Source organism: Rattus norvegicus, chromosome 6, assembly GCF_021556685.1.
Source record: "Rattus norvegicus strain SHRSP/BbbUtx chromosome 6, alternate assembly SHRSP_T2T, whole genome shotgun sequence".
Lineage (NCBI taxonomy): Eukaryota > Metazoa > Chordata > Mammalia > Rodentia > Muridae > Rattus > Rattus norvegicus.
Window position 1 is genome coordinate 128389932 of NC_141539.1, and position 24239 is coordinate 128414170.

The following is a 24239-nucleotide window of genomic DNA, read 5'->3' on the forward strand; positions in this document are numbered from 1 at the left end:
TGGCACTCTGTCTCTGTGGTACTCTGTCTCTGTGGCACTCTATCTCTGTGGTACTCTGTCTCTGTGGCACTCTATCTCTGTGGTACTCTGTCTCTGTGGCAGTCTGTCTCTGTGGCACTCTGTGGCAGTCTGTCTCTGTGGTACTCTGTCTCTGTGGCAGTCTGTCTCTGTGGCACTCTGTGGCAGTCTGTCTCTGTGGTACTCTGTCTCTGTGGCACTCTGTCTCTGTGGCACTCTGTCTCTGTGGTACTCTGTCTCTGTGGTACTCTGTCTCTGTGGCACTTTGTCTCTGTGGTACTCTGTCTCTGTGGCACTCTGTCTCTGTGGTACTCTGTCTCTGTGGCACTTTGTCTCTGTGGTACTCTGTCTCTGTGGGAGTCTGTCTCTGTGGCACTCTCTCTGTGGTACTCTGTCTCTGTGGCACTCTGTGTCTGTGGTACTCTGTCTCTGTGGCACTCTGTCTCTGTGGCACTCTGTCTCTGTGGCAGTCTGTCTCTGTGGTACTCTGTCTCTGTGGTACTCTGTCTCTGTGGCACTCTGTCTCTGTGGCAGTCTGTCTCTGTGGTACTCTGTCTCTGTGGCACTCTGTCTCTGTGGCACTCTGTCTTTGTGGCACTCTGTCTCTGTGGTACTCTGTCTCTGTGGCAGTCTGTCTCTGTGGCACTCTGTCTTTGTGGCACTCTGTCTCTGTGGCACTCTGTGGCAGTCTGTCTCTGTGGCACTCTGTCTCTGTGGCAGTCTGTCTCTGTGGTACTCTGTCTCTGTGGTACTCTGTCTCTGTGCCACTCTGTCTCTGTGGCACTCTGTCTCTGTGGCAGTCTGTCTCTGTGGTACTCTGTCTTTGTGGCACTCTGTCTCTGTGGCACTCTGTGGCACTGTCTCTGTGGTACTCTCTCTGTGGCACTTTGTCTCTGTGATACTCTGTCTCTGTGGCACTCTATCTCTGTTGTACTCTCTCTCCGTGGCACTCTGTCTCTGTGGCACTCTGTCTTTGTGGCACTCTGTCTCTGTGGTACTCTGTCTCTGTGGCACTCTGTCTTTGTGGCACTCTGTCTCTGTGGCACTCTGTGGCAGTCTGTCTCTGTGGCACTGTCTCTGTGGTACTCTCTCTGTGGCACTTTGTCTCTGTGATACTCTGTCTCTGTGGCACTCTATCTCTGTTGTACTCTCTCTCCGTGGCACTCTGTCTCTGTGGCACTCCATCTCCGTGGCACTCCGTCTCAGTGGCACTCCGTCTCTGTGGCACTCTGTCACTGTGGCACTCTGTCTCTGTGGCATTCTGTCTCTGTGGTACTCTGTCTCTGTGGCACTCTGTCTCTGTGGCACTCTCTCTCTGTGGTACTCTGTCTCTGTGATACTCTGTGGCACTCTGTCTCTGTGGTACTCTGTCTCTGTGGCACTCTGTCTCTGTGGTAATCTGTCTCTGTGGCACTCTGTCTCCGTGGTACTGTTTCTGTGGCACTCTGTCTCTGTGGCACTCTGTCTCTGTGGCACTCTGTCTTTGTGGTACTCTGTCTCTGTGGCACTCTGTGGCAGTCTGTCTCTGTGGTACTCTGTCTCTGTGGCACTCTGTCTTTGTGGCACTCTGTCTCTGTGGCACTCTGTCTTTGTGGCACTCTGTCTCTGTGGCACTCTGTCTCTGTGGTACTCTGTCTCTGTGGCACTCTGTCTCTGTGGCAGTCTGTCTCTGTGGCACTCTCTGTGGTACTCTGTCGCTGTGGCACTCTGTCTCTGTGGTACTCTGTCTCTGTGGCACTCTGTCTTTGTGGCACTCTCTCTCTGTGGCACTCTCTCTGTGGCACTGTCTCCGTAGCACTCTGTCTCTGTGGCACTGTCTCTGTGGTACTCTGTCTCTGTGGCAGTCTGTCTCTGTGGCACTCTGTCTTTGTGGCACTCTGTCTCTGTGGCACTCTGTCTTTGTGGCACTCTGTCTCTGTGGCACTCTGTGGCAGTCTGTCTCTGTGGTACTCTCTCTGTGGCACTCTGTCTCTGTGGTACTCGGTCTCTGTGGCACTCTGTCTCTGTGGCACTCCGTCTCCGTGGCACTCCGTCTCCGTGGCACTCCGTCTCCGTGGCACTCCGTCTCCGTGGCACTCCGTCTCTGTGGCACTCCGTCTCTGTGGCACTCTGTCTCTGTGCGACTCTGTCTCTGTGGTACTCTGTCTCTGTGGCACTCTGTCTCTGTGGTACTCTCTCCATGGCACTCTCTCCATTGCACTCCGTCTCCGTAACACTCTGTCTCTGTGGCACTGTCTCTGTGGTACTCTGTCTCTGTGGCACTCTATCTCTGTTGTACTCTCTCTCCGTGGCACTCTGTCTCTGTGGCACTCAGTCTCCGTGGCACTCCGTCTCCGTGGCACTCCGTCTCTGTGGCACTCTGTCTCTGTGGCACTCTTTCCGTGGCACTCCGTCTCCGTGGCACTCTGTCTCTGAGTGCAGCTCCTTTCCCCTACTTTCTCCACGTGGCTCTCCTCTCTCCACTTTGCCCTTCGAACTTTAGCCATGTGGAATAGCAAATTCATCTTCAGACTATTGCAGGTTGCCTGCCTGTGCATGCAGAATGTCTGTGCAGACCACCGCAGTTTACCTGTACAGGAAAACACCCCCCCCTCTCTTTCCTTCTCCCTCTCTCTCCCTCTTTGCATTCCCAGAACCCTCCTTCTTTACCTGGCCCACCAAGCAGCCTTCACTCTAGACCCTGACTCCAATGTCCGTGTCTTTCTTCCTCTTTCTTCAGCTGGCTCCACTGCCTCTGTGGTGAAAGGGCTCTGCCTGCCTTTGGGAGGCATTGTGAACTTGGAATTAAGCCCAGACTCCCTAATGGGCCACCTGAGATCATCTGTGGGCTCATGGTGGGTGGCTTGGCCTTTGTCTCCTAAACCCCGTTTCTGTGACCGGCTAAGACTCCCTCTTCTCAGCATTCACGAGTCCCTCCCATCCCTACGGCTCTGCACATGCCCACAGCTGTATCCAGGCTTGGTCCCTTCCCAGAGCACCGTGTATTCTTACTCTGGGGTCACCATGGTGAGGACCTCAGGCTGGAACTTATGCTCTCACAGTCTGAGGGCTGGAGGGCTGGGAGCAGGGTACCAGAGGGCTGGTTCCTTGGGCAGACAGGAAGAGGGCATCTTGCCTTCTCTCTCCCAGCCTTTGGCATCTCTTGGCTTCTATCTCTTCTCATGTTCTCCCCATGTGCGTCTGTGTCCAGACTCCCCTATTGACCAGGAGGCCGGCTGTACTGGATTGAGGCCCCGGTGTTCTGGTATGACCCCATCTTAACTGACTACATCTTCAACAGCCCTGTTTCCAAATAAGGCCACATTCTGAGCACTGCCAGCTAGGACTACAAAACAGAATTTCTGGAAATACGATTTAATCCACAAAAGTCCTGCTCTTGTGTTGGGGCGATGTTTAAGAGAAACACAGACTGAAGTGCCGCGGTGCCTGTCACTTTAAGAAGGTGCCGAGAAAGCGCCAGAATAAACCAGCATCCCCAAACTTACTGGATTGGCATCTCTTGTCCCATTTACAAGTCACCAGTGAGATTCCTGGGGACACATCAGAAGACAGACGTATTTACAAAGTGACGAACATTCGTGAACATCGTAATGGGTAGAAGTTTGAGCAAGAGGTCAGAGCAGAGAGCAGAGAACTGCTCCTAGAGACAGTTGCCATGGGGTCAGATGACCCCAAGTAAGGAGAAGACACACCCCCTTCCCCTCGTGGGTACCCACACTTTAAAACTTCCCAGCTCCATCTTGCCTTCTAAGCTCTCTCCATATCTTTCCTAAAAATCTGCCCCTGGCACTTCCCACACCCCTTCACCTCCCCCCTCCACGCCCTCCCACGGAGCTGTGCCTCTGTCTTGCCTTCGCTTCCCACCCAAGCCAGACACCTCCAGGGCCCTCTTGTTTCTGTTCCACACAGGTCAGGTCTCAGCAGTGTTCTGCACATTGCCCCGTGGTACTCATACCTCCTCAGGCAAATCCAGTGGCCGCTCCTCTCAGAGCCTCTCTGTAAAGATCCTGAGGAGGGCATCCCATTTCAAGAAAGTAGGGGTTGAAGTAAACACATACACATTTAATTTCCCATGCTCGGTAAAACCAAGAGATCATAGCTCTCTACTCTACAGTGTGCTTTTTAAGCAGCCATGGGGGGCTTGTTGACCTCCAAATGCCACCATCTCAGTGGGGTTTAGCCTGGGAAAGCCACCACAGAGAAGAGCGGCTCTGTGGCAGGCCCACTTCTCACCACTGAGGACAGCGGCTGTGTGGCAGGCCTGAATCTCGTGTGGTGTTCCCTTGCAGTAATGGAAGCTTATATGGGAGAGTGTAAGACAGCAGTAACTAGCTTTCTGTCTCTCTCCATACAGCTGATCCCTATGTGGTTACCAATGATTCAGTCCAATACCAAGGTAAGTCATCCCCCGGGCTGTCTGGAAGCTCTACTCCCTCCAGAGCACCTCAGAGCATCCATAAGGGAACATTACTGCTCCCTTGACTGCAGAGAAGGAACCATGTTGGCCTATTCCTGGTCTCCTGGGCTGATAAGGCAAGAGACTCTAGGCAGATAGGGGCTTACAGAGGACGTCAGCAGGGGTCCTGGTTCTGCTCACTGTGGATGAAAGAAGAAGCATTGGCCCCTAATTAGAGGACAAACCCCATCTAAGAAGGATCACCATGGAGTCTAGCCCAGGCTAACCCAGTGATGTCATATGACAATCTGAGATGGAAAGAATTCTAGGAAGAAAGGAGGGCCCCAGATCCTGGAAGGGAACCCCCCCCCCCCCCAGTGAATGTGTTTCTCAACCCCGGGTCTCACTGGTGGTGACATTTTGGCACATACCTCTTAGGTGATAAACGGCAGAGCCAAACACTGCTCCATCCACACCTGGTGCCTGTCCGTGACATCTAGAACTCTGGGGAGAGGAGGAGGGCAAAAACACTCTTGCTGGATTTCCTTCCCAAGGTTAGGAAGCCATGCCAGTGGGAGGAGAGGGGTGTGGACTCAAGACATCTGAGATGTCAAAAGCCAGCAGGCCAACAGTGTGAACAGGAGGGCTTGGCGAGGAGCTGAGAGAAGGATAAGCTTTGACATGGCCCCTCTGTGTCCAGTGTCAGGCGACTGAGAGGCCATCATAATATTAAAATGTATCGACCATCTGCTACGAGCTGGGTCCCCTTCTAGAAAGTCTTCACTCACTTGTCTCATGGAGTCCCCGAAACAAGTGTTACGTTCCCACTCTTCCTGAGACAGTACCTTAATACAGGCTGATAGACCCTGTCCCACAGCTTCCCCACTAGAGTCTGAACACCTAACTATTGCATCAGCACACACTCCATTGCTCAGGCTCAGTGTGGTAGCCCAGGTGCTGGGAATTAGCTCCATGTTCCCACTGCAGTGAACCAACCTGAGCTCCCCGTATGGATGGAGTAGAGCAGGCTCATCCCCCCCCATCCCCCACTCCCCACCCCTTAGCGCTGCTAAATTGGAAAGCGAGCTAGCTCTCTTCAGACCTGGTCTGATTGATGCCTGTAGACCGACTGCCATGCCCATCCCCCTCCTGACCTGCGCACTTAGCTGAAAAGAACTGACCTGTCTACCCTTTCTTAACAGTACTTATCCGCCGGCCTCCAGCTTCGTCTCCAGGCCATTCAGAACAACGTGAACCACCACAGCCTAAGGACGCTGCCCGGCTCGGGCCAGAGCAGTGCTGGCCTAGCAGCCCTCCGGAAATGGCTGCAGTGCACCCAGTTCAAAATGGCCCAGGTGGAGATCCAGTCCTCAGAAGCAGCTTCTCAATTTTATCCTCTATGAGTGGACTCCTCGGCTCCAGTGTCGACACGCTGGCTTAGCAATAATGGGTATAAAACAAACAATTTGATCCAAGCAGGTTGGGGAACCTTGGTACTGTACACTCTTTCTAGTTTAGTATACAGACGTGCAAAGGCCGGAGAGGGCCACCAACGAAGCTTTCTTGCTACACATATTTCTGATGACTCCTTGGGCTATCTGATTAAGTGTTTCCTTACATTATTTTTTAAGAAAAAAAAAAAAAAAACAAAACCAAAATCATTTTTCTTTATCTAACTTCTATTTTTTTTAAGAAAAAAAAAATAGACTGGTGGGTACTCACAGAAAAGTTGTATAAAGCCCCCCTGTTGCTATTTTTGATGATAGAGAATAAATAGGGTTTTTGAAACCTTTGTAGTGTTTTTTTCTTAAAAATCCACTCCTGGAAATGCAATAAAACCAAAACAAAAACGGACTAGAGTCACTAGAATCCAGTGATCCGTGACCGAAGCGTCTTGTCGTTAGCCCTAGAAAGAGAGGCAGCTTGCAAGGAACATTACAAAGTGCACTTAGAAATTAAGTGGCTAAACTGTGCAAATTGGTTTTTTGTTTGTTTGTTTGTTTGTTTGTTTGTTTGTTTGTTGTTTTTAACACACTTTCCCCAAAACATCTGCTAAGTCATATTATTTTTAAAATGTGTTTTTCAACTCAGTAGTTCTGGGCTGGGCTCTCTTACGAGCTTTACGTAAGGTCACCGTTTTAGTTTTGTGAGTAGCAGTTCCATTCTTTTGTTCGCACTTGTATAGGACTTCCGTTTAAAATGGTGGCTCACGCAGCGGACCAGAGGAGGCCCCCTGCACAGGTTCTGAGCACTGCCCCTGGAGTTACATTTCATAAAACGAAACTTTAACCTTGTAAGGGCTCCAAGGTTTATGCACACTTACACCTTAGCAGTCCCAAAGCAACCTCTCCCCTCCATCTCCCCACCCCAAGCTGTAACACTGACCAGAGAAGACAGGGTAGACATTTAACCCGGATGCTGACATACTATTAAATGCATTTTTACTGTCTTTGTGAGCCTGGGGTTTTTAAAAGTCAGTTTCCAGAGCTAGCGTTTACTTCCTGGCCACCATCTCTTCAGGACTTTTATGCATCCTCACCTTCTCTAAGACCAAAATCGTTAAGAGACAAGGGCTTCTCTTCTTATCTAGTTCACTCCCTTTCAAGGACTTTGAAAGCACAAGGTAATTCCCTTTTTAAAAACAAGTTGGTAAGCAAGAGCCTCCTCCTCTGTTCTGGGAAGCCTGACGTACTTCTCAGAGTCCTTGGCTGAATGAGTGCTCCCGGGAAAATCAGAGCTTGGTGCTTCTGGGAACCTGCAGGGAACCTGGCCTGTCCTAAGAGCCCCTGTTTATATCTTACTGACATATTCTTCGGAAAGGCAGGAGCCTCCACCCCAGCCATGCTTGGCTGTGTTTCTGTGAATACCTGTGTTCCAGTCAGTTGTACACGTATTGATTTCACTTGCAAATGGTGACAGCTCCGGGCTCATGTCCCATCCCAATCCCCAGAGTGTGGCACATAGTAGGTGTTTAGTAATATTCGCTGAATTGGATGCATTTAATTCTTTGTGGTGATATCCAGTGGGCTCAGCTAGGCCTGAATTGTCCCATTCTGCTCTGGTTCAGGGATTCCTAGAAGGATTTACCCACCAGAGGAGGAAGTTCTAATCAGTCTCCTGAGGGAGTGGCTTTGTTAACTACCCTATCCAGACTCAACTACAGGCCCCAGGCTCCTTCTCCAACTTATCCTTGCCCTAGTTCTTTGAATAAGCTTCTGTCTCCACTTGCCTTTCTGTTTGCATTCTCAGTGAGGGCTGGAGTTGAACCCGTAAACCAGTGTCTGGATTCTAGACTTAATCCCACTTACCACCTACTGTGTGCTCCCACCCAGACATACCTGTCTCCTTGCCCTTGAGGACTATGATCATTTTATTGCCACAAACTCTGTCCCTGTGGTCAGTATATCACGAGTATTCATTGGTTGATAGAGATTCATAAATTACCCAGCCTACACTGCATCCACAGATGCCAGTATCATCCCTAGTTACCTTGTGTCAGCCCTCCCTGAGCTAGAGCTCAGGTATTAGAAGACAGGAAGAGAGAAGGCATTTTACCAGGATTGCCTATGGAGGAAAAGGTATTTATGTAGGTCAAGAACAGATGAACTAAACTCACAGTCCAGATACCATCTATAGGCTACTTACTGCCCACTGGCAAGATGTAAGGTGCAGTACAGGTCAGAGACTGTCCAATGGCCAGATGCCATTCATAGGCTGGAAACAGTCCACAGGTCAATATCCATCCATGGCCTGTTCAAGTGTGATTGGGCAAGAAGTAACTGCCACTCACATGTAGATTGTGACTGCTCTTGGACTGCAGTAGCAGGGCTGAGTTGCAACAGACACTGTAGCCTAGAAAGTGTCCTAATGTAGCCACCACCTGGCCCTTCAGAGCATATGCTAACCCCTGTCCCTAGCAAAAACCACAAAGGAGCACTGAGCTAGAACCCCACTACCTCAGGATGCTCGAAATTTCTTTATTAGTGTTTCTTCATCTTTTAAATGAGGGACAAAGACACTTTCTACCTCATGGGGTTCTTAATGCAAAAAATGTACAAATTCTAGTGAAACTTAGGGAAATAGTTGACACACGGCAAACACTTAGGAAATTGTTGTTTTTATTCTTGCTAAAGCCTAGAGAGGTAAAGATACTCATCCAAGGTCACATTGCTTGTAAGGAGCAAAGCAAAGCTTGGTCCCCAGGCTATCCAACCTAAGAACTGGGTTCCCGAACATATCCTGTGTTAACATCAGCTACATGTATCCCAGTGCCAAAGCATAGCCGTGAAAGCAAGGGCAAGGGTGGGGAGAGCCCAGGAAAATGTCACCTGGTTCAGGTGTGGCAAGCACTGGTAGCTTGGAGAAGGATTAAAGAGTCACCTGAGGGAATTCTACTGGATCCAGTGTCATCGGATTACTCTTAGATTCCCACGGGTGTCATGGACCACAACTCTTTAAGTACGAAGATTCTGTTGTCAGTGATTTGCCTTGGTGCGTATGCCTCTTACTTCTTGGTTGACCTTGGACCAATTATTGTGTCTGGACCTCTGTTTTCCCTTTCTGTAAAATGGGTCTTTCCACCAATCCTGGGGAATGGAAAGTCCAAGCAGGCCGAGGACTGTGATGCTGCTGGGAGACCAGAAGGATCCACAGACGTCCGAAGGACTGCTGCTACCTGGCAGAGACATGGATGAGGATAGCTCAGCACCGAACACTTACTTGGCTTTCCCTTGAGCCAGCACATCTGAATCAAGATCTGCAAGGCCACAGGAACCAAAATGTACCCATTGGCTAACAATTCCCAAGAGTCCCCTGTCTGTCATCAACTTGCAAGCGTGTCACTCTGCCCACATTGAGATATCTCCAGCGATTTCTTCCTTAAGCATCTCCTCCAAGGCCAAGTAGCACAACTGCTCCATGTGCGTCTCAGGTGACAACGGAGCAGAAGACTGGAACAGGTCAGAGAAGACAAGTTGTCCCCCAGGACTGACGGGCTGTGATTGGAGGACCTCTGCACTCATTGGACAGTGCAGGCACTCACTGTACCCTTGCAAATGTGTATATTGGGCAAATGACTTGTTTTGACAATAATGGTTCTTATGCAGAATGGAATGGGTGGAACTCATTGCACAGTATAAAACCATGGTGTTATGAAGGGTGACCCATGACTCATGATGGCCGAGGTGTCAAAGAGAGGCTGGCCAGCTCCACCACAGCTAAGAAGCAAGCAGTGAGCCTGTAGGAGGGACTTTCAAGGGCAGCCAAGGCAGCCACTGTATACTGAGTGTCTACAAGGTCCCAAATGGCTTCTAGACACTGCCCTTACTGTCCTGTCTGAGACAGGTGTAGAGATTCCTCCTGATTGTACAGGCAGCACACTGGAAGGCCCTGAGCCAAGCGCCCATTCTGGGCCATGCTGCTGGCAGTGGCTTACACTGAGGGCTGTAAATCCCCATGTCAGAGCTCTGCTAGAAACTGCTTGTTTTTGTCTTGGCTAAGCTGTGTCAGAAGCTGTGTCTAGAGAAGTCCAGGGGTTTTCTGGAAGCATTTCTGTTTATTGACTGTCCTCAGTTTTGTCCTCACAAAAGAGTAACTTCATCTGACAAAGGTGTTTTCCCTCTTTTGATTTCTGTGGAAAAATTATAGATCATAATTTGAACCTCAGTTAGTCTCACAGTTACTATGATACCTTTTAAAAATTCTTCTCTTCAACTGCAGGTTCCCCTTCTCTTCTCCCCCCCACCACCACCCGTAAAACACACACACACACACACACACACACACACACACACACACACACACATTTTTCTGCAGGGGAGATTGAGGCAGGAGACGCCCCAAGTTCAAGGCCAGCCTAAGCAACTTAGACCCCCCATCTCTAAATAAAAATTTTAAAAAGATGTGGGGTGTAATGCCTGCCTCGTGTGTGCCTAACATCCTGAGTTCAAGCTTTAGCACCACAGAATTAATAATAATGACGATAGGAAAAAGAATAAACTTGGATGAACTGAAGGTTGTAGTAATGAGCTAGCTCTTCAGTGTGGAAGCTGCTGTGTGGGATTCAGTCAGTTCTGAAAAGACCTGCCCCTGACTAACTATAGCTCTGGACAGCACTGACAAGGGCTTACTACATGCCACAAGCTTTTAATGTGATGTCATTTAATCTTTACAATGGTGTGTGGTCGGCACCCCAACCCCTTAATTATGGGCCTCATATCAGAGATGAGGAAAAGGAGGCTCTTTGCGGGACCCCTTCAGCAATGTGTCTGCCTCCAGCAGCCTCAGATTGTCCATTACAGAAGCTGGCAACTAGACACCGGAAGGGGCCTTGGCCGCTCGTCTGACTCACAAGAACTATTTAGATCCAAAGGCATCAGTGAGGAGCCTACAGGCTGATGATGCCCAGGGTACCTTTGTGTGACAAGCTTTCAGTTTTACTCTTTCTTTTGATTGGAGTATCTGTGGTTGAAAACCCAGTGGTTTCCAGTGTGGGCTAGCTCCCACCACCAATCTGGTCTCAGAATCAGGAAAAACAACGCCACAGCCTCTGGACAGAACTCCTGTGGTCTCTGAGTTGGTCCCTGGTTCTGCATTCCCTCTCCTTTACTTCTTTGCCCAGAAGGCTCGGGTTTTACTAATCTGAGCTTAGACTGAGCTCTAGCCAACAGGTTCCAAGGAGTCCCTCAGCCAACAGGGGACAAAGGGCAAAGGGAAAAGCAGGGCCTGGGGCCATACTCTTTACTCCACATTGACCTGCATGTTCCTGGTTGACATCACTCCTTTGATACCGGCTCTGGGCTGCCAAGGACCCTGCATCCCAGCACCGTGCTGAATTCTTGCATAGAGAAGCTGAGGACAGGTGGGTACGCCGAGGTGAGCTCCTGGCACAAGCTACACTCTGCAAGGTTCACAGGAGTTTGAGACGATGGTTGTTTCAGGAACAAAGCAGTGTTTTAATTACACAGCCCAGACAGGTCCTTGGGGACCATCGGCGAAGGGTGTCTCCTGGGGCTGCCTGGCTGACACCTTGATTTCTACTTCTTCAAGTGGCCACTTAGCAAAGACAGGAATCAATGGTTAATCAGGCTGAAGGAGCGCAGCTCTTTCTCGGTGAGGACACTCACACTGCCTAGAGGAGAGGGAGTTGCGAAGGTGGAGGCCAATGGGGTGGGGGCTCTGGGCAGACAGCAGGGTGTGGGAGATTTTCAGTCTGTGGAGCAGAAACCAGGCTCCAGTGGGGACCAAAGGAGATGGCGTAGACTTGGGCTTTACAGGCTGGGGTTGGGTGTGGGACCTTCATGTTCTCCTACCCTCTGACCAGCATGAAATGTTTAAACTTCAGTGTCATTAGCGGCAAAGTGGAGGTGACAGTTCTCCACCCCTATAAAAAGTGTAAGAGGTGTTGTCTGTCCTCAACACCAAAAGAGATTCCAAGTAAGTCAGAGATGAGCTCTTCTGGGACCTGCCCCATCCTGAGTCTGCGTGTCACCACTTACCATAACGCTGGTGACAGCTGGTGTTTTGCTGAAGAGAAATCACAGCTTGCCACGGGTGCTTGGCTCTAGTTCTTCAGTGTGCTGTTCCCACGCTGCCTCGCTCTGTGCGCTGACTCAAGGCTCCCACGTCTCCAAGTCTGAATGAGCAGCCGGGGAATCCTCCTCCACACGGCACGTTCTGCCAGCATTTGGAGTCTCATGGAGTGAGCACAGCACTGTGTTTGTAATGGGGATAATATTTTGAAAATAATAACTGCATATTTTTTTTTTACTCCTCTCCAGGAAACAGCACGCCTCTGTCTATTCTGTGGATGGTGGGGGCAGGAGGAAGCCGGAACTTGGGGAAAGTTCTAGTCCGACAGGATGAGAAAATAGTACCCACCTCTTCTGGACGCTAGTAGAATGCTGGTCAAAGAAGGAGAGAAGAAAGGAGGGAGGGCTGGGAGGCCAGGGGGTGTATCTCTATCTTTCCTCAAGAAGTTACATAGTTGCAGATCTAGACTTGCACCTGGGATCCCTCAAGTATCTACAGTCCTTTCGCCCATGTGCCTGAGAAGAGGCCAGAATCCCCAAGAGTCTGGGACTAAGAAAATAAAATACATCAGGAGGACATTTCTAGCACAAGTACTAGGTGGGCAGCTAGTGACCCCAGGAGCTAGAAGAGCGAGGCACTGCCTGGTCAGTCCAAGGAAGCAGCCAAGCCAGTCCTTCTGCAGCAGAGACTGGAGACTCCTGAGAAGTCATCGGGTCTAAGGCCAGCTGCTACGTACATGTCAGTGACTGACTGCACTGCCGTTGCCTGTCCACTGGCCCAGGCCGGCACCTTCTGGAGGTGAGTGGCCCTTGGGATGACGTCACAGTGTCTGGCCACGGGAAGCGAAGCTGACTGACTCTAGTGAAATAAGAGGACAAAATATCACCATGTGTAAATTCAGGTTCCACAACACCCAATTGTGTGCGGAAGGCCTTTGTAAGAAATAAAATGTTTTCTTCTCTATGTCCCTGTATACTGTGTTGAATTTGTAAACCACTGGGAACCGGTAAATTTAATGAACATTTCCAACATCAGGCACTTTAGAGTGTTAGGAGGGCTGGAGATTTGGTAAGGAAGCAAGACCGGAACCCAGAGAGGGTACCTGTTCCCATACACCCCATCTTCTAACAGAGGTAGAGCAGGAAGTGTGTGCACAAGCCAGCCTTTATTCACAGGGCAGCATTGCGATATTGTAGCTAGATGAATGGGATAGGCCAGAGAGAAACTAGGAGTGTTCAGAGGCAGTCACGAGGGATAAAAGAGAACCTGCCAGGCCTCATTCTCCCCCACACAGAGAGAGCTGAGGCTCTGAGACCGAAGAGCCTGGCCAGAGGTCACCGGTTTAGCAACCTTTGTTAGATCCAGCTTCTAGAGGCTGAGAGGGCTACAGGCCCTGCCCCTTTGCTGAGCTTTGAAGAAGTAACTCTTGATTGTTTGTTTGTGGTAGGGAAGTGGGGGAGGTATGGATCATTTGAAATCTGTGAGCCCATCTGAGTCGGAAGAGTTGGAACTTGTGGCCATGCAGAATTGTATCTTAACTATAGCACTGCTCCCTCGAGCTCTCGAAGCCCCTTAACATTTCTGAAACTTAGTTAACCCTCTGTAAAGAGGGGTGACCCCTAGGCTTAAGGGAAGGGTTCAAGTCAAGGTATAGAAGTGCTGGAAAGCTGACCCGGGGTGTCTTTTGCCTCCATGTACTCATTCATCTGCTGCTACATGCACATTGCTGAACTGTCACTGTCACCAGCTTAGTGACACCACCAGGATGGGGCCCTGCCGTATCCCCAGGACATAGCATGAGTATGGGAGTGTGTGTCAAGAGTCTCAATGGGCTCGCAGGGTCACATGGCAGGGGATAATGGGAGGGGTCAGGCCCACGGGGGAGCAAAGAAAATGAGAGTTACACTGAACTGAAGGGGCCCTGTGCAGGGTGCATGGACACTCTGTGGCACAGGGAGGAGGCAGCCTCTGGACAGGACTTGGATGGTAGAGAGAGATAAGCCAAAAGAATCAAGGTTGACAAGGGCAGGTCAAGGAGTGGTGGTGGTGCACATCAGAAACCTGCAGATATCCAGCTATGGGTGGGAGTGAGTGGGAGTGGGGTGGGGAGTTGGGCCCAGGGCAGCAAGACAGAAGGCCAAGACCAGAGAGGGAGGCGCAGCAGCCAGTGGATGGACTGGATGAATGGCAGGTGGACAGACAGTAGATGGAGGAAAAGTTTCAGTCAGCTAGAGAGACCTGGAGTGGAATGGGTGGCTAGAAGGAGGAGCCAGGAGGGTGGATGTTGGTTTGCAGGGCTGCATGAAAGGCTGAGACATATTTCAATAGCCAAGGACCTCTGAGGAGTCCAGTTGGGCCCTCAAGGGTGGGGAAGCCGGGCCTGTTTACAGCATGGCTCCTGGGAGGTAAAGTTCCTTGTTGGGTTGGGGGTGGGCGTAAAGAAAGAAGGAACTGGATGATGTGTTCAGGAGATCCCAGAGGTGTTCAGAGGACAGTTTTTGGCCAATGGCTCACCCTAATATGGGAGATGGGGGGGGGTATCTGATTGACTGTGATGGGATAGACACAGGACTTCAGGAGACCCAGCAAGGGACTTCTCAGATGCCCTCCAAGTTGATATTTGAATGGGCATGTGGCGGGACACTAGTTGGGTGGATGGCCTACAGTAAGGCCATGACCAGCTGACATCCGGGACTGACTTCCAGGCGCCTAGGGTATGTTTGGGTGCCACACTTTATGGAAGGATAGAGGAAGGGTGGCCGGTTTCCACCAATCTCATGGGCCCAAGAATGGTTTTATGCCTCTTCTCCTCCAGGGCCACTGTGTATCATGCCTGTGGTGGCAGACATGTTGCTGTCAGACTGGTCAGAGCAGTGCGCACTGTTGGTCGTCGGGCTGAAACTAGTAACAGAGACCTCCTCGAGGAGAACTGGGGCGGGACAAGACACCTAGGAGGGGTCTGGTGCCACTGCTCTGTGCTGAGAGCCTCTCCCCTTCCCCCGTCACCAAATCTGCCCTTAGAGCCCCATTCTGGGGGACAAATGGACAGAGCCTTATACACAGGCTGGCTGCTCTCTTGTCTTCGTCTGGTCCCCGGCTTGCTGCTGTGGAACCCTGGCTGGGGTGGACAGGAGTGTGTATGAGGCTCAAGGTATTCCATCCCGCACAGCATCAAGGTAGAGGAGCCATGTGGAAAGCCTGAGTGGTGTGGACACTTTTAATGACAGCTATATCCACAGTACCTGGGATGATAGTCCTTCCACTCTGTGCCTGCTTGAATGGGAATTCCCAGAGCTGGCAGCTTATCAGGTCTTACTGCTACCAGGAAAGGGCTGAGAAAAACATTTCCGGCTCAGCAGGGATCTCCACAATTCCCTGGTGCCTGGAATACAGATGCTTGCCAGGGTCCCTATCTTGAGGTGACAGCATTCTCAACAGGAGATCAGCTGGGAGACACATACACCCCTAGTTCAGGATGTGGAGGGCTCTTTTGTCCCTCCCCAACTCACTGAAGTCAGTGAGAGATTGAGGACCAGAAGGAAGTAGGGAAAAGCAGTTGTACCTCGATTATGGGGAGACAGTCTATGTTAGGGTCCTCTCAGTCCTAGCAGAGACCAGTGATGAAGGTTTAGGTACAAGCCCCATCCTTGTTGGCTGGTCTCTGTGTGACTTTGGCCATCAGAATCTGTTCCCTGATCCATCTTCCTACCCTAAAGTTGAGGACAATAGCATTCCTTCTCCCACTCTCCCTTCTGGCACAAGTGGAAAGGTGGAAGCTTGGTAAAGTTTTCCCGGTGAGGTCTGGAGCTTTGCACAGACCTCAGTGGTTCCTGCCCTGCTTCCTTCAGGCTCAGGCCAGTCTAGAGTGGACCTGCTCTTCCTGAGGCCCCTCTGCTGCAGCATGGTTCAGGCCAGGGAACGGAGTACTGATATCCAGGCTGGATGGATGTCCTAGGACAGCAGTCACAGGCCCAATCTCCTTCCTCCTCCATCATGACCGGGAGATTCTCAATGCCTGGATACCCACAGCAAGGCCGGACCATTCTCCTGGAACCTTCTTAGTATGGTCCATGGGAGTCCTGCGTCTGGATTAGTTCCACCCAGGCAAAATGGAAAGGCTGTGGCTTTACCCTCGGCTTAGATGGAGGCAGTTGGTGAGAGGATGAGGAACAGGACGGAGCTTGGAAACGCCAGCCCTTGGGCTGGAGAGATGGTGCTTCATTAACAGCACTTGATTCTCTAGAAAGGTCACAGGTCTGGTCTCAGCACCCACATCGGGCAGCTCACAGCCATCTATAAACCCAGCTATAAACCCAGTTCCAGGGGATTTGATACCTGCTTCAGGCACCAGGCATGTGTGTGTGTGTGTGTGTGTGTGTGTGTGTGTGTGTGTGTGGTGTGTATGTGTGTGTGTGCGTGGTGTATGTGTATCTTGTGTGTGTGTGTGTGTACGTGGTGTGTGTGTATCTTGCGTGTGTGTGTGTGTGTGTGGTGTGTGTGTGTGGTGTGTGTGTGTGTATGTGTGTGTGTGTGGTGTGTGTGTGTGGTGTGTATCTTGTGTGTGTGTGTGTGTGTGGTGTGTGTGTGTGGTGTGTGTGTGTATGTGTGTGTGTGTGGTGTGTGTGTGGTGTGTATCTTGCGTGTGTGTGTGTGTGTGTGTGTGGTGTGTGTGTATGTATGTGTGGTGTGTGTGTGTGCGTGCCTATAATATGCCTATACTATACCTGCTTCAGGCCTCCAAGGGCACCAGGCACACACGCACATATGTTTACATGTGTGTGTATGTATATGTATATGTGTGTATATCCACACATACACACATACACACACATTCATTTATGTATATATATATGTATATGCAGACAAAACATTCATACACGCAAAAATGAAAAAAAATGTCTTCAAAAACCAAAGCGAATATAAACAGACCCCTGTGACTTTTGGATACACCAATAGACTTAAAGCACCTGCAAAGTGCCCAGCCCGCCCTGGGTTCACAGTAGCCTGCCTGCCCCTTCTTACTCCTGTTCAGGGTCCATCACCCATTACAGACAACAGTGAGGAGCCGTCTTTATAAGTACATTTTTATTGACAGTAAAAAAAAAACCTCGATGCCTCCTTTTTCGTAAGGAAGAGGCTGCTGAGTCTTGACGCGTGTACCTGCCCACCAAGGCCATGTGCCAGCGGCAACAGTCGCCACACACACACATACACACACACGCACACGCACACACACGCACACGCACACGCACGCATTGCTAAGAAGGCAGAGTTCACGGTATTTACATTCATGCACTGCGGGTCACATACTACCTGGACTGTTTAGGTCATATTTGTACAGATCAGAGTACAATATTTATATATATATATATATTTGTATAGATAGGTATCTCTTTATATATATATATAACTATATATAATACGCCTATATATTTTTTTTTACATCTACTTCTCTTTCATCCAAAATGTCTTCTAGAAGGCTTGTAGAAACACCTGGTAACTGGGAGAGCCTAAACGCTGTTGAGTTTTGACATGACTTAACCACAGTGAAAAACGTCGGAGGAAACTCGTGAACACGGGCATTTCTTCTGACCTCTGCATTCATTCAGGCTGCGCTGAGAACAGGTCTTCGTGGAGCTGACTCAGGGCCCTTTGAAGTGAAGGTCTAAGTTCAGGCTCTTGGTTGACATTGACTTTGTGTATGTTACAGCCATGTGGGCTTAAAAGCTACTGCCTTCTATTGGGATGTGAGACACGCCCTCTAAGTGGCCAAGCTTGAGCTTGAGAGGCCATTCTCCGGGGAACCCTTTTAAAACCTAGGCCCTTCCCTTGGTCTCCCCCTAACTGCGGGGTGGGGTAATGCAAGCCCACTAAAGAGAATTTACATGTACACTAGCCAAGCACAGTGCAACCTCAGTCATAGTCCCTGCTGGCTCATAGCACACACATATACACAAACACCGTGTGCTACCTAGGTTTAAGCCAAGGTCTGGACATAGGTACATGGAGATCTCAGACTCTACCCAGCCCTCAGGCCCCCTAGTAAGGAGCTCCTCTCCAGCTAGGAGGATTCCTTCCTCACTCCTGGGACTTGATAACTGGAGGTGGGAATAGGAGGGTATTACTATCCCCTGTGAGGTTCCAAGGTGTGTATGTTTGCAACTAGGGCCAGGCCTCCTATCTGCCCAGTGTCTGCTGTGGGCACGGGCACCAGGAGACTGGTGGCCCTTGTCTCAGTTTAGATCAAGGTGTGATGGCGTGAGAGACAAGGCACTGGGCTGGAGCCTGAGAGGCTTCTCACCCTTGTCGTGCCTGTCCCTGATCTACCTCCTCTGAGGTTTCGTCATCATTTGGGATCCCATCCAGAGAGGATGGCCCAATGCTCCCCTGGGTGAGGTGGGGCAGCCCCAGAGAAGGATCTTGGCAACCCCGTGCCGGAGCACAAGGCAGGCTGTAAAAGGAAAATTCAAAACTAACCCAAAACCATGTCCTCAAGCAAAGGAAGGCAAATGTCATTTACAGGAGCTATGCCGTGCCCTGGAACGCCCCTTAACCTACACCTATTGACAGGGGAGCAGAGCAGTGGCAACTTCAGGACACCCAGCTACAAAGGACTGATCCTCATGTCTGTCAGTTTTACCTGGCTTTGAAATTCTCATGTAGCACAAACACCCACCAGAGATCTCTGGTGGCTGAGGAGGGGACTAATGTACCCAGCTAAATCTCTTCACTGTGGGAGCGTTGAACTCTCCAGTAAGTCTGCTTCCTTCTGGGCAAGTACATGTGGCTGGTGAGGAGAGTTGGGGGAGAGGAGGCAAGGGATACAAAATCACAAAGGCCAAGGGATGGGCCTCACTGTGTGGGTGGCCTCCAGGGAAACAAGCCTATGGGTGGAGGGTTATCAAGGCTAGACGACTCTTCTCCACTTTCTCTTCTACCCACATTCAGGAAGCCCTGGTGCCTTAAGAGTTCTGGCCCACAGAGAAAGCCACCTCAGGGACACACAGAAGGCCACCTTCTCCTGGGAACTTTCTGATACCAAATTTAGGCTTCAGGGGACCGCTGGGAGTAAGCGGGTCACAGAGCACTAGACCAGCATCAGCCTGGCACAGAGCGCTTGTAAGGTTTTGGCACAAGTTGTGACCTCTGTCCGGTGAGGCAGGGTTTGGTTCACACGGATGCTTCCTGAAGAGGCAGGGGTGGGTGTCAGAGTGGGCAAAGGGAACTTCTGACTTTCTTGAGACACCCTCTGCCTGGGCATCTGGAAGACACTGAGTTCACTCCCTGGGGGACTATGTAGGCTGAACTCACGGCTTCCAGAGGCAGGCTTGCAGTAAGGAGTCACAGGCTAGGCTGTGGTTGGGTGAAGGAGGGTGACACAGGCTCTGGAGACGGAAGACCATGGCAGATACAGTGATGGACAGATGTGTGGGAAGCACCTTTGGAAGGGGACATTAGTCTCATGGCTGTGTGATGATGGCTTTTGTAAGAATGTCCACAGAGGAGCAGGTGGGTTTCCTGCAGGAGAGGAAGCTTCCAGAATGGGAGAAGTCCCTGGCTCACCTTTCTTCTGGCTAACGTGGGGTACCTCTCTGCCCCAGGCAGATGGACAGACCCTCTGCTTTCACTGGAATACATGCTTTCAGTAGTAACTGGTGGACAGTCAGTGTGCCCAACAGGAGACAAGGAGGAGTATGGAGAGCCCTGGGTGGTGGTGCTGCTCAGGGGCCACATGCAGGGGAGCCTGGCTCAGGCCTGGTGTCGGTGCCGCACCCCTCAGGAGTGACCAGGGCTAGCCTGGGAAGAGGATGCTATCTCTTTCAGGAGGCTCGAGGCCTACAAAGCACAGAGTCCTGGACAGGCCCAGGGTCAGCTCATGTCCACCTGTCATCCATGTCTACCAATGTCACCATGGTGCCTCTCTGGCCAGTGGGTCCCAGGGCCTGCAGGTTCACACCACCGCAGCGTTCACATCCACCCCTTTGTTACTCGGCGAGGAGCTCATGGGGTACTCAGCTACGCTGGCGCCATTTTCATCTTTTCTCAGTGGTTTCCTAGAAAGGATCGGGGTGGGGGGACACAAGGACATCGTCAGTTCCGAGCAACTGTGACGGTGCAACCTCCGAGCCATAGTCCGGGTTAGCACCTCTGTGGGGGTCAATTAGATGCTGCATAGACTCTTAATTAGGGTGACCACATCATTTGGTATGCAAGCCAGGGTCCAGTGAGAAGGGAAAGGGAAGGAGACAACAATCTAAATGGGAACTGTTCTGGATAACCCAAACTGTGCGGTCAGCCTAGCATGATTGAGCTCTGATCGATCCCTTTGGGGAGCCGCCGGTTCAGAAGGAAAAGCATTAGTAACCGGGGTTAGTATCTCTCCTCTGTGCAGTCAAAACCATGGTACTGGAGTGAGTGAGTGGCAAGGGTGGTGGAGGTGTTCATCATGCCGGCTGGGCTGGCGATGGCGGTGATGATTACCGAGATGCGATGCTCCTGGCAGTGGCTATGGTGATAATCGTGGTAGAGAAGGGGTTAGTGACGGTGGAGGAGGTGACGGTGGTGGTGGTAGATGGGTGATGCTGACAGTTTAGTGTGCTAATGATGGCGAAGGAGGTTTCGGTAGTGGTGATGACGTGGAGAAGGTGGTGCTGGTAGGGGAGGTGGTGGAGATGCTGGTGGTGCTGGTAGACAGCATGATAGCTGTAGTAGTTGTGGTAGTAATGATGATGGGGCTGGGGGCTATGGTGGGATTTAATAGGTGTGGTCACAGTTGGGTTGATGGTGGTGGTGACCGTGACTGTGGTGACAGTTAAGGCAGGGGTAATGATGATGAATTTCCAAGCTGAGCTTCCAAGCTGAGCTAGTGCACGCCCTTGGATCTTGATCAGTTTCATCAAACCATCGAAAGCTCATTTCGGAGGCCACTGAACCCAAGGTCCATTCCTCCTCTGTATACAAGGGATCAGGAAGGCTAGGAGGAAGGCCCTGAAAAGGGCCTAACCCCCTTGCTGAGGGCGTGACATTACACTGCTACTCTCTGGCCTGCCTAAAGCCCTTTCTCCTCCTTTGAGTCGTTCAGGAGGTCTCTGGCCTCCACCCTGAATATCTATAACCTCCTAGGCTCACTGTACAATCCATTTCACACCACTACCCTGCTGCCTCGCTATCCTGCTGCCTCGTAGGTGGAGATGACTCCAGCTGAGCAGAGCTCAGGGACACTCTGGGGACCCACTACGTCCCTAGAGGTGCCCGGGACGAATGGCTCTTGTTAGGTATTATCTAAACTAGACATTTACAATCATCTTCAAAAACTCGGGGATCGATTGCTTCTGCCTTCTCAAGCATCCTCAGAGCCTCCTCAAAGACAGGGTGGGCAGGGTGGTATTTGTGACTGGTTCAAAGACCTCAGAATAGACTCTGCTTGCAGAATCCCAGCAAAGTGGGGAGGCAGGGAGGCAATCAGTAGTCATGAGACTAACAGGACACCTCACAGGACACACAAAGGTCAAGTTCACGGTTCCCTCCTTTTTGTAGCAGAAGTTTCTCACAGAAGAAACTACTCTAGCTGGCTCAGCCTAGCCACTGCAGCTTTTAGAAAGGCAAGAACAAATCCATGTGTCCTCCCTGGTGTGCTATGCACTGAACAGAGTCCTCTTGGGTAGAGATCCTTGTCCCTCTTCAGGCCTCCCAAAAAGCTAGGCTGGAATTAAGAGTCATTTATTATGCTGAAACTGAGGCTGAGTGAAAACTTTGACTTGCCAGGGCCCCAGTAGCATTGCAGTGGGACTTGGACATCATCCTTGTCTGTCCTTAGGTCACCGTCTTCTGTCTGGCCCCTTGGGAAAACCTCCCTGCATCTCCTCTCAGAGATCCCTCCAGGTCTTATTGAGCCTTCCAAAGTCTGTCTCACCTAGCTTTAATCACAGGGCACAGAAGCACCCAGATGCCAGCTCATGATGGTGACATAAAAGACTCTCATGATACACATATTTGGCCTGCCCACCTCCTGGCACCAGAGCCAAGACTTCCTCTGTTCTGTTCCCCATCCTTTGGTCATAGCTGTTCACAAAGCCTTCTGGGATTCACTGGTGCCAGGGAAGGTGAATTGTCCCCAAAGCAGAAGACAGCTCTGTGACTCCATTCTCTCACCAAACAGCACTCTTGGATGACACTAGTCACTTTAACTTCTAGAACCTCATCTTCCCACCACTGTGTGAACTCAGGCAACCTACGCAACTTCTCTGAGCCCCAGTTTCCTTATCCATTAAATGGTACACCAGCATCCCTTTCACAGGTTTGTTGGAAGGATTAAACACATTAGTGCACATGAAGCATGTGGATAAGTGTCTACCATACAGTAAGTGCTCTGTAAGTATCTTTTAGCTCTCAGCACTCTGGTCAGAGAGGCATCATGGGAGCTGATTGATTGGCCAGCAATGGGCATCGTACCGTCTTCCAGTCTGCCCAGACTTCCTACTTAGCATGCACCTTCTGAGGCTCTGGAAGACCTAGCAGACATTGCTAGGACTCCTTCCGATCCTCTGTGGGCCAATCTGGGCTGGTCCCACCAAGCAAGGCAGAGGCCACAGAGAACTCCTTTAAATGGCTTGGTTCCTAAAACCAAAAGAAAGGGGAGTGAGTGTCTCCATGTGTCCTGGCTTCTGGGCAGAAGAGGTAGAGGGACAGTGGCCTTGCCATTTGGAGACCTTCTGTCCTGACCCACTAGGTGCTCTTAATCTCTTTTTTTTTTTCTTTTTTTTTTTTTTTTTTTTTTCCGGAGCTGGGGACTGAACCCAGGGCCTTGCGCTTGCTAGGCAAGCGCTCTACCACTGAGCTAAATCCCCAACCCCACTGAGCTAAATCCCCAACCCCACTGAGCTAAATCCCCAACCCCACTGAGCTAAATCCCCAACCCCTCTTAATCTCTATCGAAAGCATCGTGCACAGGGCTTCAGCCACAGAGCACCATCAAAGGGCCTTTGCAGGAACTGTCTCCACCCGGCCTGGGTTCTGCTGGCACCCAAGTTGCTGGAGGGGGCAGTTGAGGTGTAGCTCTGAGCAGCCCCCCCACACACACATGCATGTGCCCCACAGAGGCCCAGCATGAGCCTCCTCTACAGAACACAGACTTCCTCAATCTTGAGTTCAAAGCCAGAAAAAGCTTTCCCCAGCCACCAAGGTGTCACTGGGAGAAAAAGGTGGTGCTTGGGCAGCTCTCCCTCCACACCCAGGTGAAGGTGAGCTGTGGATATGGCCTGTGGGCATCCTCCCATCAACCTTCAGGTCTCTGGATTGGCTCTGGGAGCAGCAGAGGGCGTGGCGGGCAGGGGAAGGCCCCTTCCAGGCTGCAGTCGTAGATCTGTACTAGATAGAGCCCTTCCCGAGACAGATGCTGGACAAAGTACCGGTAGCCAGGACACACATGGAGCTCTAGACAGGGAACTCCTAGGATATCTCGGGCTCTCTGGGTGCTCTGCAAGACAGAGGTTGCCCACATGGCACCTGACCCATTAAGGGTCTGGGCTTCTGCTCTTCTGAGGCTTCAGGAAACAGAATAGACAGCTACGAAGCAACAATTTAAGTGTGTCCTTGGAAACAGCCTCTACCTACTTCATTATGGCAATGGGTACACACAGGCCTCTGCTCTTGGGACTGATTCCTAAGGTGACCTTGGCAGCCCTGGAAGTCTTGTCCTGGGTTTCCAGAAGTCCTTCCTGGCCTGGGCTCCCTGTGTCCATTGGAGGCTGAGGCAGCAGAATAGAGGGTTTGCTTGAGGCCAGCCTGGGCTACATCATGAGATCCTATCATGTATATATACCCATACCAGGCAGTTGTCCCTTGGCCTAGGGACCATCAGCCCTTCTGCCTGGGGTCAGGTGAGTAGTTTATGGCTAAACAATCTTCATCACTTATCAATACTACAAGTCTTTGTTAATGGAGCCAGCACACAGTTGGGTATTCACAAACCACTTCAGCAGTGGAAAGATTCCATCCACTTTGGAGTCCAAAGCCAGGTCTGGGCCCAGAGTTCCTGGGTCTCAGGGCCTCTGAGACTGTCTGTCTGTCTGACCTTGGGAGGACACAGACATCAAATCCCCACATTCTCTCTCACTACTCAGGAAGGGCAGAGAGGCGTGTGGGAGCTCATCACCAACTTTGGTCGAGGGCCCCAACATGGTGAGAGATGGACTTTGGCACCACACAATTCTGGACTCGAATTCTGATAGGATGGCAGCTTCCTAGCTCTTTGGAGACTCAATTTCCTAATTTGAAAAATTAGGTACTATGGAGG

At 50.9% G+C, this 24239-nt stretch overlaps 3 protein-coding genes and 1 long non-coding RNA gene across 24 annotated transcripts in view; 1 reads left to right on the forward strand and 3 right to left on the reverse strand.

The window, feature by feature from the left end:
- Unc79 (unc-79 subunit of NALCN channel complex) overlaps window positions 1-6202 on the forward strand; it is a 246811-nt gene extending 240609 nt beyond the window's left edge. For all 18 annotated transcript variants that reach the window (XM_087553452.1, XM_087553459.1, XM_087553463.1 and 15 more), the window contains 2 exon segments: window positions 4373-4414; window positions 5617-6202. In XM_087553452.1, coding sequence (XP_087409578.1) covers window positions 4373-4414; window positions 5617-5817 — 243 coding nt within the window. In that variant the 3' untranslated portion in view covers window positions 5818-6202.
- Window positions 40-3194, reverse strand: LOC148005439 (uncharacterized). Its single transcript, XM_087555180.1, has 2 exons — window positions 1969-3194; window positions 40-1895 (listed from the first exon to the last, which is right to left on the reverse strand). The coding sequence occupies exon 2, from the start codon at window positions 1276-1278 to the stop codon at window positions 40-42; it is 1239 nt and encodes a 412-aa protein (XP_087411306.1). The 5' UTR covers window positions 1279-1895; window positions 1969-3194.
- Window positions 6203-8515: 2313 nt separating the features above from the next.
- On the reverse strand, window positions 8516-12212 carry LOC148005440 (uncharacterized). Its single transcript, XR_015622542.1, has 2 exons — window positions 11911-12212; window positions 8516-9089 (listed from the first exon to the last, which is right to left on the reverse strand). It is a non-coding gene; the product is annotated as an uncharacterized LOC148005440 (long non-coding RNA).
- A 4802-nt stretch (window positions 12213-17014) lies between these two features.
- The window catches only part of Prima1 (proline rich membrane anchor 1), a 52054-nt gene continuing 44829 nt past the window's right edge, over window positions 17015-24239 (reverse strand). For 2 of the 4 annotated variants that reach the window (XR_015622157.1, XR_015622156.1), the window contains exons 5-6: window positions 22397-22561; window positions 17015-19998 (exon numbers count right to left, since the gene is read on the reverse strand). Coding sequence is in view for 2 of the 4 variants with exons in the window: in XM_087554764.1 (XP_087410890.1) it covers window positions 19896-19998 (103 nt within the window). In the remaining 2 variants the exon portion in view is untranslated. 4 annotated transcript variants of the gene reach the window in all.